This window comes from Phocoena phocoena, chromosome 7, assembly GCF_963924675.1.
Source record: "Phocoena phocoena chromosome 7, mPhoPho1.1, whole genome shotgun sequence".
In the NCBI taxonomy this organism is placed as follows: Eukaryota; Metazoa; Chordata; class Mammalia; order Artiodactyla; family Phocoenidae; genus Phocoena; species Phocoena phocoena.
Window position 1 is genome coordinate 110,883,545 of NC_089225.1, and position 14,950 is coordinate 110,898,494.

The 14,950-nt window shown below is 48.2% G+C and overlaps 1 protein-coding gene across 1 annotated transcript in view; it reads right to left on the reverse strand.

Moving 5' to 3' along the window:
- The window catches only part of ASB18 (ankyrin repeat and SOCS box containing 18), a 62,600-nt gene that overhangs the window by 2,708 nt on the left and 44,942 nt on the right, over nt 1-14,950 (reverse strand). The window contains exon 4 of the mRNA XM_065881098.1: nt 13,408-13,912. Coding sequence (XP_065737170.1) covers nt 13,408-13,912 — 505 coding nt within the window. The remainder of the gene's footprint in view (nt 1-13,407; nt 13,913-14,950) is intronic.

Consider the following 14,950-nt stretch of genomic DNA (forward strand, 5'->3'; position numbering starts at 1 on the left):
AACAATTCAAAAATTATAAATGAGCATTTAAACATCATTTTTAGTGGCCATAAAATATTGTATGAACATATCATAATGAATTCAATGAATGAACTACTGTAAGTTGCCTCAGTACTTTTTGATATTATAAACAGGGAACGTCTGTGAACACAATTCTCTCTCTTTCTGCCCCCAGCCGTAGTTATTTAGATGGCTTATACTGCATTGCTGGAAGTAGAACTGCAGGGTCGAAGGCTGTGTATGTTTTAAGGCTTTTAAAACATACTGTCAAATTATAAGTAAGTTGTTACACTTTTTAAAGAACAATGTATGAGAGTGCCTCTTTCTTCCTACCCAGACCATCTCATTAATTATTTAAATCTGATAGGTACAATATGGCATGTTTACTTTTGGCTGACCGTTTGCCTTTCTTCTTTTGTGAATTGCTAAATTATGGCTTTTGCTCATTTTTTCTACAGTGTATTCATTTTTTCTATTGATTTTTAAGTACACTTTATTTATTAAGGTTATTTTTCAGGTAGGGAATCATTTTCGCAAATAATGGTATTTTCTCCTCCTCAGTATTAATATTTCTTATTTTTATTGTCCTATTACATTGGCTAGAGAGTGAAAATTCAATGTTAAATAGCAACATTGATAGCAGGCATCATCGTCTTAGTCCTAATTTTAATAGGATTGTCTCTAACATTTCACCATAATCTTGGGTATTAGTTTCACATAAATACTCTAAGTTAAGGAAATATCTTTGTGTTCCTAGGTTACTACAAATTTTAGGATTTATTTTCTTTTGCCTTTTTCTAACCAAGTTGATACCAAAAGGCTTTCCGATATTAACCCATTTTTACCTTCACAAAACAGACTCTGGCTATTCTTCTAAATAGAATGGCAGATTCAATTTGCTAAGATTTTTGCAGCTCTCTTGATAACTAAATCTGGTTTACAGTTTCAGCTTTTTGAGCTATTATTGTCAGGTTTTAATATCACTTTATGTTAACTTAGTAAAACCATCTGAGAAAACTATCTTTTTAATACTCTGGTAGATTTTGAAAAGTAGATAATTATTGGAAATAAGAAAGCATGATGGACCTTTCATTTGAAGCGTTTAAGCCTAGCCTTTAGTTGTCGGTGATAATTTAATATTTTCAGTTTCTTTCATGGTTACTGGCATATTTTGTTTTGATTTCTTCTTGGCTCAATTTTGTTCACCTATATTTTCCTGGAAAAAGAAAAGAAATTTAGCATTTCATATGTATCAGTCAGGGTTCTAACAGGAAATAGATGGCATACTGGATACAGGATTATTCCAGGAGGGTTTATTGATACGGGGCTTATTTATAGCCAGGGGAACCACAGGGAACAGTGCATTGATACAGAGCTGGCAGCAGAGCTATTTCCACTCCTGGGTCTGCAGGGTGAGAGAATGGGGTGGGTGATCCTTGGCTGGGGACACACAACCAGCCTGAAGCTGAGAGGGCGCCAAGTGGATACATCCTCTGACCTCACTCTCCTTCCTCCCCTACTTCTGGGACACTGCACTGGCAAAACCCAGGAAGCAAGGGCCAGGAGCCTTGCAGATGTGTCCATGCAGGTGGAGAACAAATTTTGATGGGGGCGTACCTCCACTGTATATAGGAATAAGCACCCTGTCTCATTTGAGATTCACTATGATTGTATTTGCAATTTTTTTTCATGTTTAGTCTTGCTGGAATTTTGTCTATTTTAATTTTTTTTTCTCAGGAAACCAGCTATTGGATTACATTGATCAGTTCTCTTTAAAAATATTCCAATCTATTACTTTTTGCCTTTATCGTTATTAATCCCTTTCTCCATTTCTCTTTCCAGCTCCTTGGATTGACTGCTCAGTTAACTTGACAATATGTTTTCCCTTGTGTCACAATAAAGCAATTTTTCAAGTGCTATGGATCTTCCTTTGAACAGAGGTGTGGTCAGACCCATAAGTTTTGACGCACAATGTTCTCACTGTCTTTCTTTCTTAAACAGCCTGCAATTAAATAACTACAGATGCAGTATTCATTTAGGAGCGTGTGATGAAATTTTCAAAAAGTTAATTTAAAAAAATTTTTGGCCACACTGTGCCTTGTGGCTTGCGGGATCTCAGTTTCCCAACCAAGGATTGAACTTGGGTCACGGCAGTGAGAGCCTGGAATCCTAACCACTAGGCCACCAAGGAACTCCATAAATTATTTAAAAAAATTAACTTTTGCTATTAATTTTCTGGAGTATTGTATCCCGGCTTTAAATAATGTCTGATTTTGAAGTACTAGAAGTTGTATTCTGTTTGACGGTTCAAAGTTCAACATGTATATGTCACATTTATGATTTGAAGCTTCTAAAATTTTTTCCCCTACTTTATCTATGGGAAAGACTGAGATATGAATTAAAAATCATCTAGAATTATTATTTTTCAGTTACTTTCTCCATTTTAACATCATCTCTTTTTGGCATGTAAGGTTCTTAATGGTTATCTCTTCACTATGGACTGTATCCTTCATCAGTGTCAAGCGAATCTTTTCTTCTCATTTTGTGTATTTCCCTGGGACTCTTCTACATTGCATGTTGATATCAGTACATCATTTTATTTTCAGTTTGTTTTTGCTAGAATTACCTCTGCCCACTCTTTAATTCTAACCTTTTGTTTCACGTTGTTTTAAAGTGTTTGAGAGTCTCTACTGGTAATAGGGTAACTTAAGAAATTTGTATTTATTGTTATAGATAATCTGTCTGGTTTTACTTCTATCATTTTATTCTTTACGATTTTTTATGCTTCTTGTTTCCTTTGTTGTCTGATTTCTGTTACACAGGTTTGTATTTTCTTTGTATTTATCTTTTATATATTTAAAAAAGTTTTTTTTTTTTTGGCTGCATTGGGTCTTTGTTGCCTTGCGTGGGCTTCTCATTGTGGTGGCTTCTCTTGTTGCAGAGCACAGGCTCTAGGCGCTCGGGCTTCAGTAGTTGTGGCGCGTGGGCTCAGTAGTTGTGGCTTGCGGGCTAGAGCGCAGGCTCAGTAGTTGTGGCGCACGGGCTTAGTTGTTCCGCAGCATGTGGGATCTTCCTGGACCAGGGATTGAACCCATGTCCCCTGCACTGGCAGGTGGATTCTTAACCACTGTGCCACCAGGGAAGTCCCTATCTTTTATATTTTGGAAGTCTATATCTTATTTAAAATTTTACTAGTGGTTACCTTTAGAATAAAAAAATATTAACCTATATTTCTCTAAACATCAAAATAGTATATTTTGCGCTCTAGATGTACCATTATCCCTTCTCTCACCTCTCTTAACCAATTCTTCTCCCTCCTTAGTAACATCTGAAGTTTGTGTTCTGGATTATAATTAGTACAAGATCTTATTTTATGCTATGTATCTCCTTGGGAAATAACTTTTGGTAGTTGCATTTAGTTTTACCACCTGCCTGACAATTATTTAAGTTGACTCTATTTTAACTGGATTGTTTAAGCCATTCATTCCACAGATATTTAATCAATATCTAATATTTAATCAATTTCCTACTAGAAGTTAAAGATATTTAATCAATTTCCTACTAGAAGTTAAAGATTGTGTTATGTTTGTGTGGTAACAAAGGCAAGCCTTGGCTTCACAGAATTTTACGGTCCCAAATGATACAGTCTCAAATAATAGTAGAAGTAGTAGTAGCAGTAATTCAAATAAATGTATAGGTGCCATAGTACTACGGTGAGAGAATCACCAGGTGCTAGAAATGACACCTAACTCAGACCTAGATTTGCAATGGGGTGGTGAGTTGATCAAGGAAAGATTTCTGGAGGAAGTGACATTCAATAAGACATGGAATAGGAGTTACAAAAGGTGTGGAGAGTTCTGAGGACCAAAATGTTCTAGGTGGAGAAAACATGTACCAAACTTGGGAGGTGAAAAGGTACAAAAAATATTGGCTGTGGCATGGAGTTTGACACGGGGAGTAGTGAAAACTGGGACTGGAGAGGAAAGCAGGGTCAGATCTAGAAGACCACTGTCTGCCATGACAGGGAGGCTAGACTTATCTTGAGGGCACCCAAGAGGCCTTGAAGGATGATGAGTGGAGGAGTGACAGGGTCAGGTTTTAATTTTAGAAATGTCACCATGGCTACAGTGCCGAGAAGAGTTTCATGGGGCCATATTGGAGGCAGACAGCCCAGTTACGAGGATATTTTTGCAATCTAGCGGAGAGATGGTGGTGGCCTAACCTCAGCTGGTGGCAGCCAGGATGGAAAGAGAAGAAAGATTTTGAGAGATATTTAAGAGGTCGACCTGAGACAATCTGCAGATTGAGTTTCCCATTCCTGAGACAGTCTTTCCCATCACCTCTTGGTCAGCTGGGTACTCCCATCCCATCTGGCCTTTTGTCTCCACTACTCCACCCAATCCGCCCTTGCCAAGAGTGCCCGTGAGCAGGCTGCATCTGGTGGTCACGGCTCTGCCTCGCCTCGTGCTGTGTATCAGCACTTCTGACACAGTCGATCACGTCCTCCACTTGATGTGTTCTTCTCTTGGCTTCCAGGAAGCCACACTTCTGCTCCTTCACCTCCCTCACTGCTGCTCCTTCTGTTTCCTCTGCTACTCTCTCATCTCTGCATCTTCTCCCTGCTGGAATGGCCTTGGATTTAGTCCTCATTCCTCTTCTCTATTTACTCTCCCTTCCTGGTGATCTCATTCAGCTTCCTGGCTTTAAATACCATCCATATGCCACCGGCCCTCAAAAGTGTATCTCCAGGTCAGTCAAACCTCCCTCCCAAACTCCAGGCTTGAATATCCAACTGCTTACTTGATATCTCCTTGTGGCTGGCTCTATCTCACACTTAATGTATTGGAAACATAAATCCCAAGTCTCCCCCTCAGCCCCGGACTTACTTTCCCCATAAGCTTCCCCATGTCAGTTGATGGCACATCTCACCTTTCAGTCTCTCAGGCTAAAAGTCTTGGAGTCATCTTTGACTCCTCTTCTCTCATATCCCACAGCCAATCTGTCAAGAAATCCTGTTGGCTCCACCTTCAAAATACATCCAGAATCAGACCACCTCCCTTGTCCATGCCACCGTTATCCCTCAGATGGATTATGGTCACAACCTCCTAAGTCATCTCCCCACTTCCATTCTGTTCCTCCTAAAGTATGTTCTCAACATGGAGACCACAAGAAGCCTCATAAAATGTTAGTCAGGCCATACCCCTCCTCTGCTCAAACCACTCCAATGGCCAAAGTCATTGCGATGTCCTACGAGACCCCACACAGTCTGTGCCCCTCCCCCACCTCTCCCATCTTATCTCCTGCTACTGTCCCACTGGTTCTCTCCACCTTCAGCCACACTGCTTCCTTTGTTGTTCCCCACGTGGATCAGGCTCACTCCAGCCTTGGGGCCACAGACTCTTGGCTTGTCTGCTGGGCTGCTCTTTGCCTAGACATCTGCTTAGCTGATTCCCTCACCTCTCTCAAGTCTACTCAAAAACCACCCATCCTAACTACTCTCTTTAAAACGCACTGTCTCCCGTCTTGCTTCTTCTCCCCTAGCCCTTATCATTTTATTGGCCCATTTATTATGCTTGTTGTTTAATGTCTGTCTTCCCCATTAGAATGTAAGCTCCATGAGGGAAGCAATACTTTTTTTCCCCTGATTTATTCTCTCATTAGCTATCCTAAGCATCTAGTATGTTGTTGGCAAATGGCTGGTGCTCAACAAATATTTGTTGAATAAATAATGCAGTAAATAGAAACATTTTTTTTCTTTTAAAAAAATGCATTAGGAAGGCATGTCTTATGAGCCCTTGATATCTAAAAGTGTCTTTCTTTTGCCATCAAAATGAAAGCTATCTTGGCTGAAACTAGAATTCTAGCGTCCAAACCTTTTCTTTAAAAATCTGTAGATGATATTTCATTGTCTTACAATAACACTGCAGCAGAGAAATCTGAGTCCAGCCTGATTTTTATTCCCTTATGAATAACCCGTTTGCTGCTTGGATACTTTGCAAGCCTTTTTAGAACATTTTTTTTAGAATGTGTATAGGTATGTGTCTCCCATCACTGATTTGCAGAGAATATCCATTCAACTTCTCTATGTTAAGATATTTTAGTGCAGCTAAGTTTTCTTCTGTTACGTCTTTGATTATTGTTTCTGATCCATTGTTGTATGTTCTTCAATAATATCACTTATCTGTGAACTGGCTCTCTGCTCTTTGTCCTTTACGACCATCACTTTGTTCTTTAGTTTCTTGGCTTTGTTTTTTCTTTTGCACTTAAGAAGTTCTTTTTTTTTTTTCTTATTTTGTGGTACGCGGGCCTCTCACTGCTGCGGCCTCTCCTGTCGCGGAGCACAGGCTCCAGACGTGCAGGCCCAGCGGCCATGGCTCACGGGCCCAGCCGCTCCACGGCACGCGGGATCTTCCTGGACCGGGGCACGAACCCGTTTCCCCTGCATCGGCAGGTGGACTCTCCACCACTGCGCCACCAGGGAAGCCCTCTTTTTTTTTTAAATAAATTTATTTTATTTTATTTATTTTTATTTTTGGCTGCGTTGGGTCTTTGTTGCTGCATGTGGGCTTTCTCTAGTTGCCGCAAGTGGGGGCTACTCTTCGTTGCAGTGTGCAGGCTTCTCATTGAGGTGGCTTCTCTTGTTGGGAGCACGGGCTCTAGGCGCACAGGCTTCAGTCGTTGTGGCACACAGGCTCAGTAGTTGTGGCTCGGGGGCTCTAGAGTGCAGGCTCAGTAGTTGTGGCGCATGGGCTTAGTTGCTCTGTGGCATGTGGGATCTTCCTGGACCAGGGCTTGAACCTGTGTCTCCTGCACCGGCAGGCATATTCTTAACCACTCTGCCACCAGGGAAGCCCCAGAAGATCTTTTAATATTAGTCCTTTGTAGTGAACATTGTGGTTGACTTCCCAACACTCCAAATGATTAGATTAATTCAATCATGATAATTCTATTCCACTCATCATTTAATGGTTTGGGGAAGGGCAGGTTTAAGCTAACTGAGGCCAATAAAACACAAAGAAAGACTTCCTCAGGGCTTCTAGAGAAAACAGCTGGATCTGAATAGGAAGCTGGTTGGCCCAGTTGCTGGAAGCCATTTAGGGACCAAGAGAAGGACCATTTTGAGGGCAAGGCTGACTTACTGAGCTTGAAAGGCATCTGGTTCTTTGATGATGTCACTGAGACTCAGAAACCACCAATCCTGAAGCCTGTGCTTCTTGTTATGAGAGATACAAGGGAGGCTGGAACCAAGGGGCTGCCTGGTGGGGCTGTGACTATGAGAAGGAGCCGCCTGGGGGTACTGGAGCCATGGAGATGCACGTGCTGCAGTAGAAGCTACCTAAGGTGGAGGAAGAGGGGGAGAAATACCTTGGCTTTTCCCCCCTCCCCCTCCAATTTCCCATGGTGTCTCCCTTGGCTGAACCCAGTCAGAAGCCAGCTGATATGGGGCTCTGTGTTAGCTTGAAGGGGCTCTGTACCCTATCAGGATGCAGAGCAGAACACAGAGGCAGCAGGGACTGGATCTGGGAGCACACATGCAAACAGCACAGCACCCTCACTTACATCATTGATTTGATGTTTTTAATGAATCAGTTCTGCCTTCTACTTCCTTTAATGTGTAATCTGACCTACCACTGTGCTCTTGCTTTCTTGGTATAAATTTATCTCCATCTTCCTTTTCATGCCATTCTATTGACTCCTCAGCTTAACCTGTCTGGTTTTATGGATTTAAAGACTAGATCTTCTTGCATTCCATAAAGGATGGCACACAGGGCACACAATGTTTCAGATTTTCTTCTGGATCTTTTGATGAGAGGTACAGATTTTGTCTCTACTCACAGGATGCTATCTCATTTTTCTTCTTCTGCCCTTCCCCACAATGAATCCATTAATTTTTTCTGTATTCATCTCTGATTAAGGTGAGATCCAGACACAAGGTCTGTCAACGTGCAGGGGAAGTCCATGGTCCCGTTCTTTGTTCACCTGTGAGATGGCGGAGGGGCAAAGTGGAGGAAGGCTGGCGAGGGCGATGCCCAGCCTGGTGACCTGTGCTCCACCAGGAGGCCTCTTCCTCCCACCCTCCCCCCAGCAAAGTAGCAGGTTGCTGTGGAACTCAGGTTCCTCAGTTTCCACCTCTGCATCTCCCATGATGCACTGCACCTCCACAAGCATCCCCTACTGCCTGGTGGACTTAAACTATTTGTCTGTAATGTCTGCCTGATTGCCTGAAAACTTAGGGCCGTGGAGCAGAGCCGTGTTAGCCCTTCCTGACTCAGACATGAGATCTTCCTGTTGGTGCCCTGGATTTGCTTTCTCCCCCTCCCCCTCTTCCTTCCATCCTTCCTTCCTCCCGTCTACATCTTCACAGATATTTTAACATGAAGACAAGAGCAGCTGCCCATTTAAATTGGTAATCATATTACTATTATCATCTCTGGTCCCCTCCCTACCCCAATTTTGTTTTTTCCCTAATCCATTACTGTCACAAGCTCCGGCTTAAGTGGGCTTTAGAGAAGGAGAGAATGAACACGGTAGGCTGAGCTGCAGAGGGAGAGCCAGGCAGGCGTGCATCTCCCCAGCCCAGCCTCGCACCCCACCGTGTGCTCTTGACATGCTGGTATTTCTGGCTTACAAGAGCCACCACTAACATGCCATTTCTGGGAGCACAGTGAATTCCGTCGGCTCCTTTTCTGTGTTGGGAGGAAACCATGCCATTGAAAAGAGCAGTTCACACTGGATCCCTCCAGATCTAGTCTGTCTGTCTTTACATGGTATCCTAGGCAATTCCAGACTTTCCTCAGGCCAACCTGGACCCTCCAGCTACCCTCCCATTGGCCCTCTCACTTCTCTGCAAAATATTCAGTGGTTCCCAGTGACTGCATGCTACCTGGACGTCCCCATCCCTCCCCTCAAGCCCCAGCCCCCAGGAACAGCTGCCCTCCCTCAGTAAGAGCTCCCCTCCTCCAGGCCCCTCCTCCCTGGGTCACGGACTGTGACAAAGTCTTATTGCCTGTCTCTGGGAATTCATTTCCTGTCTCTCCTCTGTTCCACCTCTCTGGGGCTCCCGGGCCCTTCCCAACCCCTCCGCACTGTGCCCCCCTCATGTTTGCCAGGCAGCTGGCTGCCTTCATTATTTTTACGCCAACACAGTTTAAAAATCTCCGCTGCCTCCTTGCCGTCTGTGGAGAAGCGGCTGCCACGTTACCCTGACACGCTGATGGCATTAGGGTCCGCGCACACTCTCTTCAGCTAATGAGGCGGCAGAAAGAAAATGAAGGGGCAAAATCACATGGGCACACTGCTTTCTGTGTAGACGGAGAAATAAAACAAAAGCAAGGAAAACAGAGGCGCGCTACTGCTGAGAGCTCCCCCCTCCCACGGGGGCAGCGTGCAGGCACTGCCGTGTAAAGGCAGGGAAGGGAGCCCTGGGTTTTGACTACTGCAACCCCAGGCTCCCCCCACGGAAAACTCTAGGAAATTGGAGTGTGAAGTCACGTTACCTAATTCCGTAATTCGGTAAAAAGAAAACAAAAACTTCAGGTCCATATGTGCAGCGTGGTCAATGCCCAGAAGGAGAGGCAAGACCAGAGGTTTGCGGATGTTTCTAGAAGCTGTCATTCTCGCCCTCCACCTCCCATTTCCCCTTGCTCCAGCTACCTGCATCCCTCACCTGGACCGCACGGCAGCCGGGGCTTTCCCAGCAGCCCCCAAGAGAGCATGTTCTCTACCCCTGAGCAGAGGAGTCACCCTCCAATTCTCACTGGATTATGTCACCTGTCCTGCTTAAGATGATGTAATAGATCCCTATTGTCCTTAAGACAATGGCGCAAACTCTTAAGGAGGGCCCTGCCTAGGGTCTCGCTCTTGCTGTTTCCCCTCCAGCTACTGGGTCATCCCCCACCCCCCACCCCTGCACATACTGCAGAGTTCCTTCTGCCCCAAGACCTTTGCACCTGCTGTTCCTTCTGCCTGGAATGATTTCCCCTCCCCTCTTCACACAGCTAAGTCCCCAGTCTTCAGATCCAGAATCGCTCTATAAGCCCTCGAGGGAGCCTCGGACTCGCTGCTCAGCCAGGTCTGGCCCCTCGTTTGGTACCTTCAAGGTCTGGAGGGCCTTGGCTTTGCAGCTTTTCACATCACAGCAATTTCCCAGTGGTGTGTGTGGTTGTCTGAGTCAAGGTCATCTCACCCACCTGACTGGTGCTCCACGAGGGCAGGAAATACCCATGCTCCGGTTCAACACTGTACCACCATCACGGGAGCACAGCCGCTCCCTAGAAATGTTTGTTGAATGAATAAGTGCTTAAGGGATGCCTGTGGGGGAGAGCTTTCATCACTGGTGTGGGCCTGGCACTTCCCCAACTCCTGGGCAAATCTAAGTGTGAGTTATTTATGACTGCCCAGGTGAGGGGCAGAAGGAGAGAGGCACGTGAGCAAAGGCCTTTATCCCAGACCAAGCATCCAACCCACAAAGTCAACTACCGGCAGCTAGTCTGGATCCACCCTCGTGTGCGTTTCTCTGCCCTCCTGCCCGCTCTCCTCCAGGCCGGGCCCCCTGCGTCCCGGCAACTTCCAGAATTCAAACCTGGCTGCATCCTGACATCGCACCTGCACCTGCCCTCGCGCCCCCACCTGACTCTGGCGTTAAGTAGCGGTCAGCCAGGCAGAAAGGCCTGGCATTGTCCACATGCTTTGCTTTCCCAGCCGTGACACCGCTTTGATGTTCGCGGCATCGCAGTGCGCGCGGCTCCGACGGATGCTTCGAGTCCGCCTGCTGCGGCGCTGGTGCCTTTGTCTGGGCACCGGGGAACTGTGATTTATGTCATAAGCTCGCTGTGAAACCTTTTGCCTCAGTAATTCTGAGCTCCGTGGGTGTCTCTTTACATCTATTTAAAGCACGGCTGCTGCCCACGGCCGGCGTGCTCTGTGACATTCCCCGGTGCCTCTGTGTATGCCTCGCCATGGCGCTGAGTCTTGCCTGCAGAGCATCTTTGTGGCTCGTTTCGGCGTGTTTGCTGCGCGCTCCACGGGGCTGCTGCGCGAGTCGGGTCTGCGCTTTGATGTCCCGCGTGCTGATTAGACCCCTTTCCCGGTGGAGCACATGCAGGGGGTCTGGATGCTGATGCCACATTTCCAGAGTGTTCGCCCTGGTTGTCCTGGGGCGAGGCCAGAGCCTCACAGGCACTTGTACGTTGGCTTGGAGGATGTCCAGGTTGGTAGTAAACGCGCTCTTGCCCGCAACCTGCTCCTAGCCGGGGGCGCCGGGGGTGGGGTGCTGGGGGCAGGGGGCTGCGGACCTCCTCCGCACCGCCCCTGCCCCCCCCAACCCCGAGGTGTGGGCGGGTCTCAGCGCAAAGACATCGGAGGCCCGTTTCCAAAGATTTTAACTGCAGCGCCGTGCCCCGGAGTTGCTGGAATCCCCTTCTCTCATTCAACAAACGGACTGAAGGTTCCCTGCACTGTGCTCTGTGAAAGCCTCAAAGTATTAAGATTTCTCAAAGAAACTCCGGTTCTTTCCGCAATGGTGTGGAACTGCTGGGAGATTCATCGTCTCCCGGAGCCAAGCACCTCTCGTGGCCTCTGGGTCCCCGTTGTAACTAACTGTCCCCAGACCCAAACCCACAGCCACCCCGCACCCCACCCACTGACCTGCTCCATTCCTGTGTGGCTGACAGAGGATGTCATGAGGGGATCCCAGGACAGGGCCCCTGGAGGCCCAAAGGGGAGGCACTGGGCTTTGCTCTGCATCTCTAGGTCAGGGTGGGGTGATTCCCACAGCCTTGGAGACAGAGTTCAGGTGCTAGAAGTCCTGTCCCCCGGGATGATGCCTGTGGGGCTGCACCTCGGTCACTGAAAGCTGGACAGAGGTCTCTAAAAATCGAATGCCTTCGAGGCTAACGAAGGATTATTACTGGTCACCACTGAAATATACTGATTTTTTTTTTCTTTAAAGGAATTTGTCCCAGGTGTTTTTCACTGTTGGGCATCATGGAAAGTCTTGTTTCTTTCTCTGTTCTGTTGTTTCTTGTTCATTCTTTATGCAGTTTCACACCATAAGGGTTGAAGGGTGCATCTTGGTTTAAGGCACACACGGTGCGAACTGGAGGGGTGGTAGGTCTCCATTTTATCGGTAGATGAACTAAGCCTGCTGATATTGGGAAACGTCTAAATGTAAATCATGAATATAAAAGGGAAGTGTTATAGAATACAAAAAGGCTACGGTAGGGAAATCACTACATTAGCAGAATGCCTCAAGAGGATGACTGGAAGATGGTGTAAGACTTGGCATAAGAAACTTGTCATAAAGTTTGTCAAGTAAGGAAACACCCAGGGAATTGTCTGGGTGGATTTTCCATTTCTCACCTGTGTTTTGAGAGACAAGAGTTTTACTCTGTATGCGTCTGGGATGCAAAGTTAGCATTTGAAAGAAATGTGTGAATCTCACTATTTCAGACCATCTAGCTGTTGTCCTTTTAGGATAACAGCTTTTAGGCTATTTGTGTAAAGCTTATCAGGCCAAACACGTCTCTGGCATATGACTGGTGAGTCCGGGATAATTTTAAAATTTAGCACAGCCAATTTTACATCGAATGGAATGACCTCCCTTCAATGAAGTCTTTCGGGGGAGGGCAATCGCTTATTTTAACTAGTGTCTTGGGAACTTTCCTTTTGGAAACATTTTGTCTTTATTTTCTCTGATGAGAAATGTTTCTTCTCCATCTTTATCACTTCAGTGCAGATCTGACACGTGGAAAGGCAACAAGCAGCTCAGAGCCAAGTCTGCAAAGTGGGGTTGAGGTCCCAACACAACCTTGACCCTGAACAGGGCATTTCACCTGACTGAAATCCAGGTAAGGGAATGTCAAGAACCTGATGTATTTCACAGGCGCGTGGTGAGGACCGAATGAGAGAAATCTGTGAAGTGCTATCATTAATCCTATTAATAAGGTGGATGGTCACATTGCGTATTTCATTTCAAGCCAAATACCAGATGCCACAAGAGACTGATTTCATTGTTCATCAATTACACCAAAAGATAATCTGACAAAATATTTTGAGCCATGACGGCATCATAGAAACAAGTGCCTGGCGTCCCCAGGTGACAACTCTGCAAGGTCTCACTCGAGTACGCTTGTTGATCCCCCAACCTTTCCGTTTTCTAGTGACTCTAGACAGGGTTGCCCAGCCCTGGCTCCTCAAAGTGTGGTTCCAAGACCTCACCCTCCTCTCTAGTCTTGCCAGAAATGCAGACTCTGCCATCCCCTCCTGCGGGATCAGAATCTGCATCTGGACCAGTCTCCAGGGGGGTTCCGGGCCCCGGAAAGCCTGAGAAGCGCCGAATGCCCCCCGGCGGCAGGCCGGGTGCCTGCGCTGCCAAGTCCTCGTGGCCTGTCCCCGACCCCCTCTTACCTTGGGGAAGGCGTCGGGCCACACGGTGGGGGCGCCGTGGTTGAGCAGCGCCTGCAGCGTGCGCTGCGGCGCGGCCTCGGGGGCGCAGGCGGCCGTGTGCAGCACTCGGGCCAGCGGCGACGCACCCCCGTAGTCGAGCGCGCCCGCGTCGGCGCCGTGCCGCAGCAGGAGGCGCGCCAGGCCGTGGCGCGCGTGGCCGCAGGCCTTGTGCAGCGGGCTGCGCTCGTCCTCGTCGCGCGCGTCCGCCGCCGCGCCGCACCGCAGCAGCAGCGCGCACAGGCGCAGGCAGCGCGCGTGCTCGTCGGGCCGCCGCGCCGCGCCGCACGCCGCGCTCAGGGCCGTCTCGCCGCGGGCGTTCCTCGCGTCCACGAGCGCCCCGCGGCCCAGGTAGAGGCGCGCGTGCTCGTCCAGGCCGTGCTGAGCCGCCACGTGCAGGGGCGTGTCCAGGCCCGCGCCGCCCGCGCGCTGCACCGAGGCGCCGTGCTCCAGCAGCGCTTGCGCGCACCTGCGGGGAGGCCAAGGTCAGTCACCCGGGCTGGGCCCGGCGGACGCCCCGGCACCGGCGCCCTGTCTCCCCCAGCCCGGCACGCCCTGCCAGCGGATTCCGGCGCTTCGGACCCCCTCCCTCCCCACCGCGGGTGTTGGCTCCTAAGACAGCCAGGACAGGAATCCAGGTCTCCCGCGCCCAGGCTACAGGAGTTCAAACTGAGCTGGAAAAAAAAAAAAAAGATTAAGGCAAACCTGGGGGTACAGGTTACCAAATGGTGGCAACAGCTGGGAACTTTTCCTAAGAACCCACGCGCCGCGTTAATATTTACCTTGTAATTTGTAACTACTTGGTGCTACCCTGGAAGGTAATGTGGTTCAGGTGACGGTGCTGGAAACACGAATTACCCGGGCTCTTTGTCACAGGTGGCAGTTGAAGGGTCTGGGAGTCAGGGTTCTAAGGAGGGCCCCTTAGGCCGTCGGGCTCTTTATCAGCCGGCAGGTACCTGCGCTTTGGCAACGGTGTGAGGCAAGGGTTGCCTTACTCCCTGGGAGGGAATCTATCCATCCCTCAAGACACGGACACAGAATGGCACTGGGGTGTCCTCAGACAGCACTGGATGCATGGGCGAAACCCGCAGCCATGCCCAACTGTGGGACTATCTTGGTTTCAACCAAGCTCTCCTTGAACAGACTGTGGATTTTGGTTGCTAAATCCCACGATGGTGTCCTGGGGTTTGTAGGCTCCCATGGGACACTGTGGTCTCCCCCCGAGGTGGGTGTCTCCTGCTGCTTCCAGGTCCATCAGGTGGATCCCAAGACTGTCCTCTCGCAGGAGAGCAGCTTCCACCTGGGAGAACTCCAGGCCCCTCACTCCAAGCCCAGGTGGTAGTTGCTGACTGGGCAGGCCCATGCTGGACGTGGGGCCTGACACTGGTGGGGAACTCAGCCTGGACCAGCCTGAAAGTAGGACAGTCTCAGAGACCCTCCCACCACCCTCCTCCATCTGCTGGCCCTTGTCCTTCACGGGCACTGCCAGAACACCAGCCCCACTTCA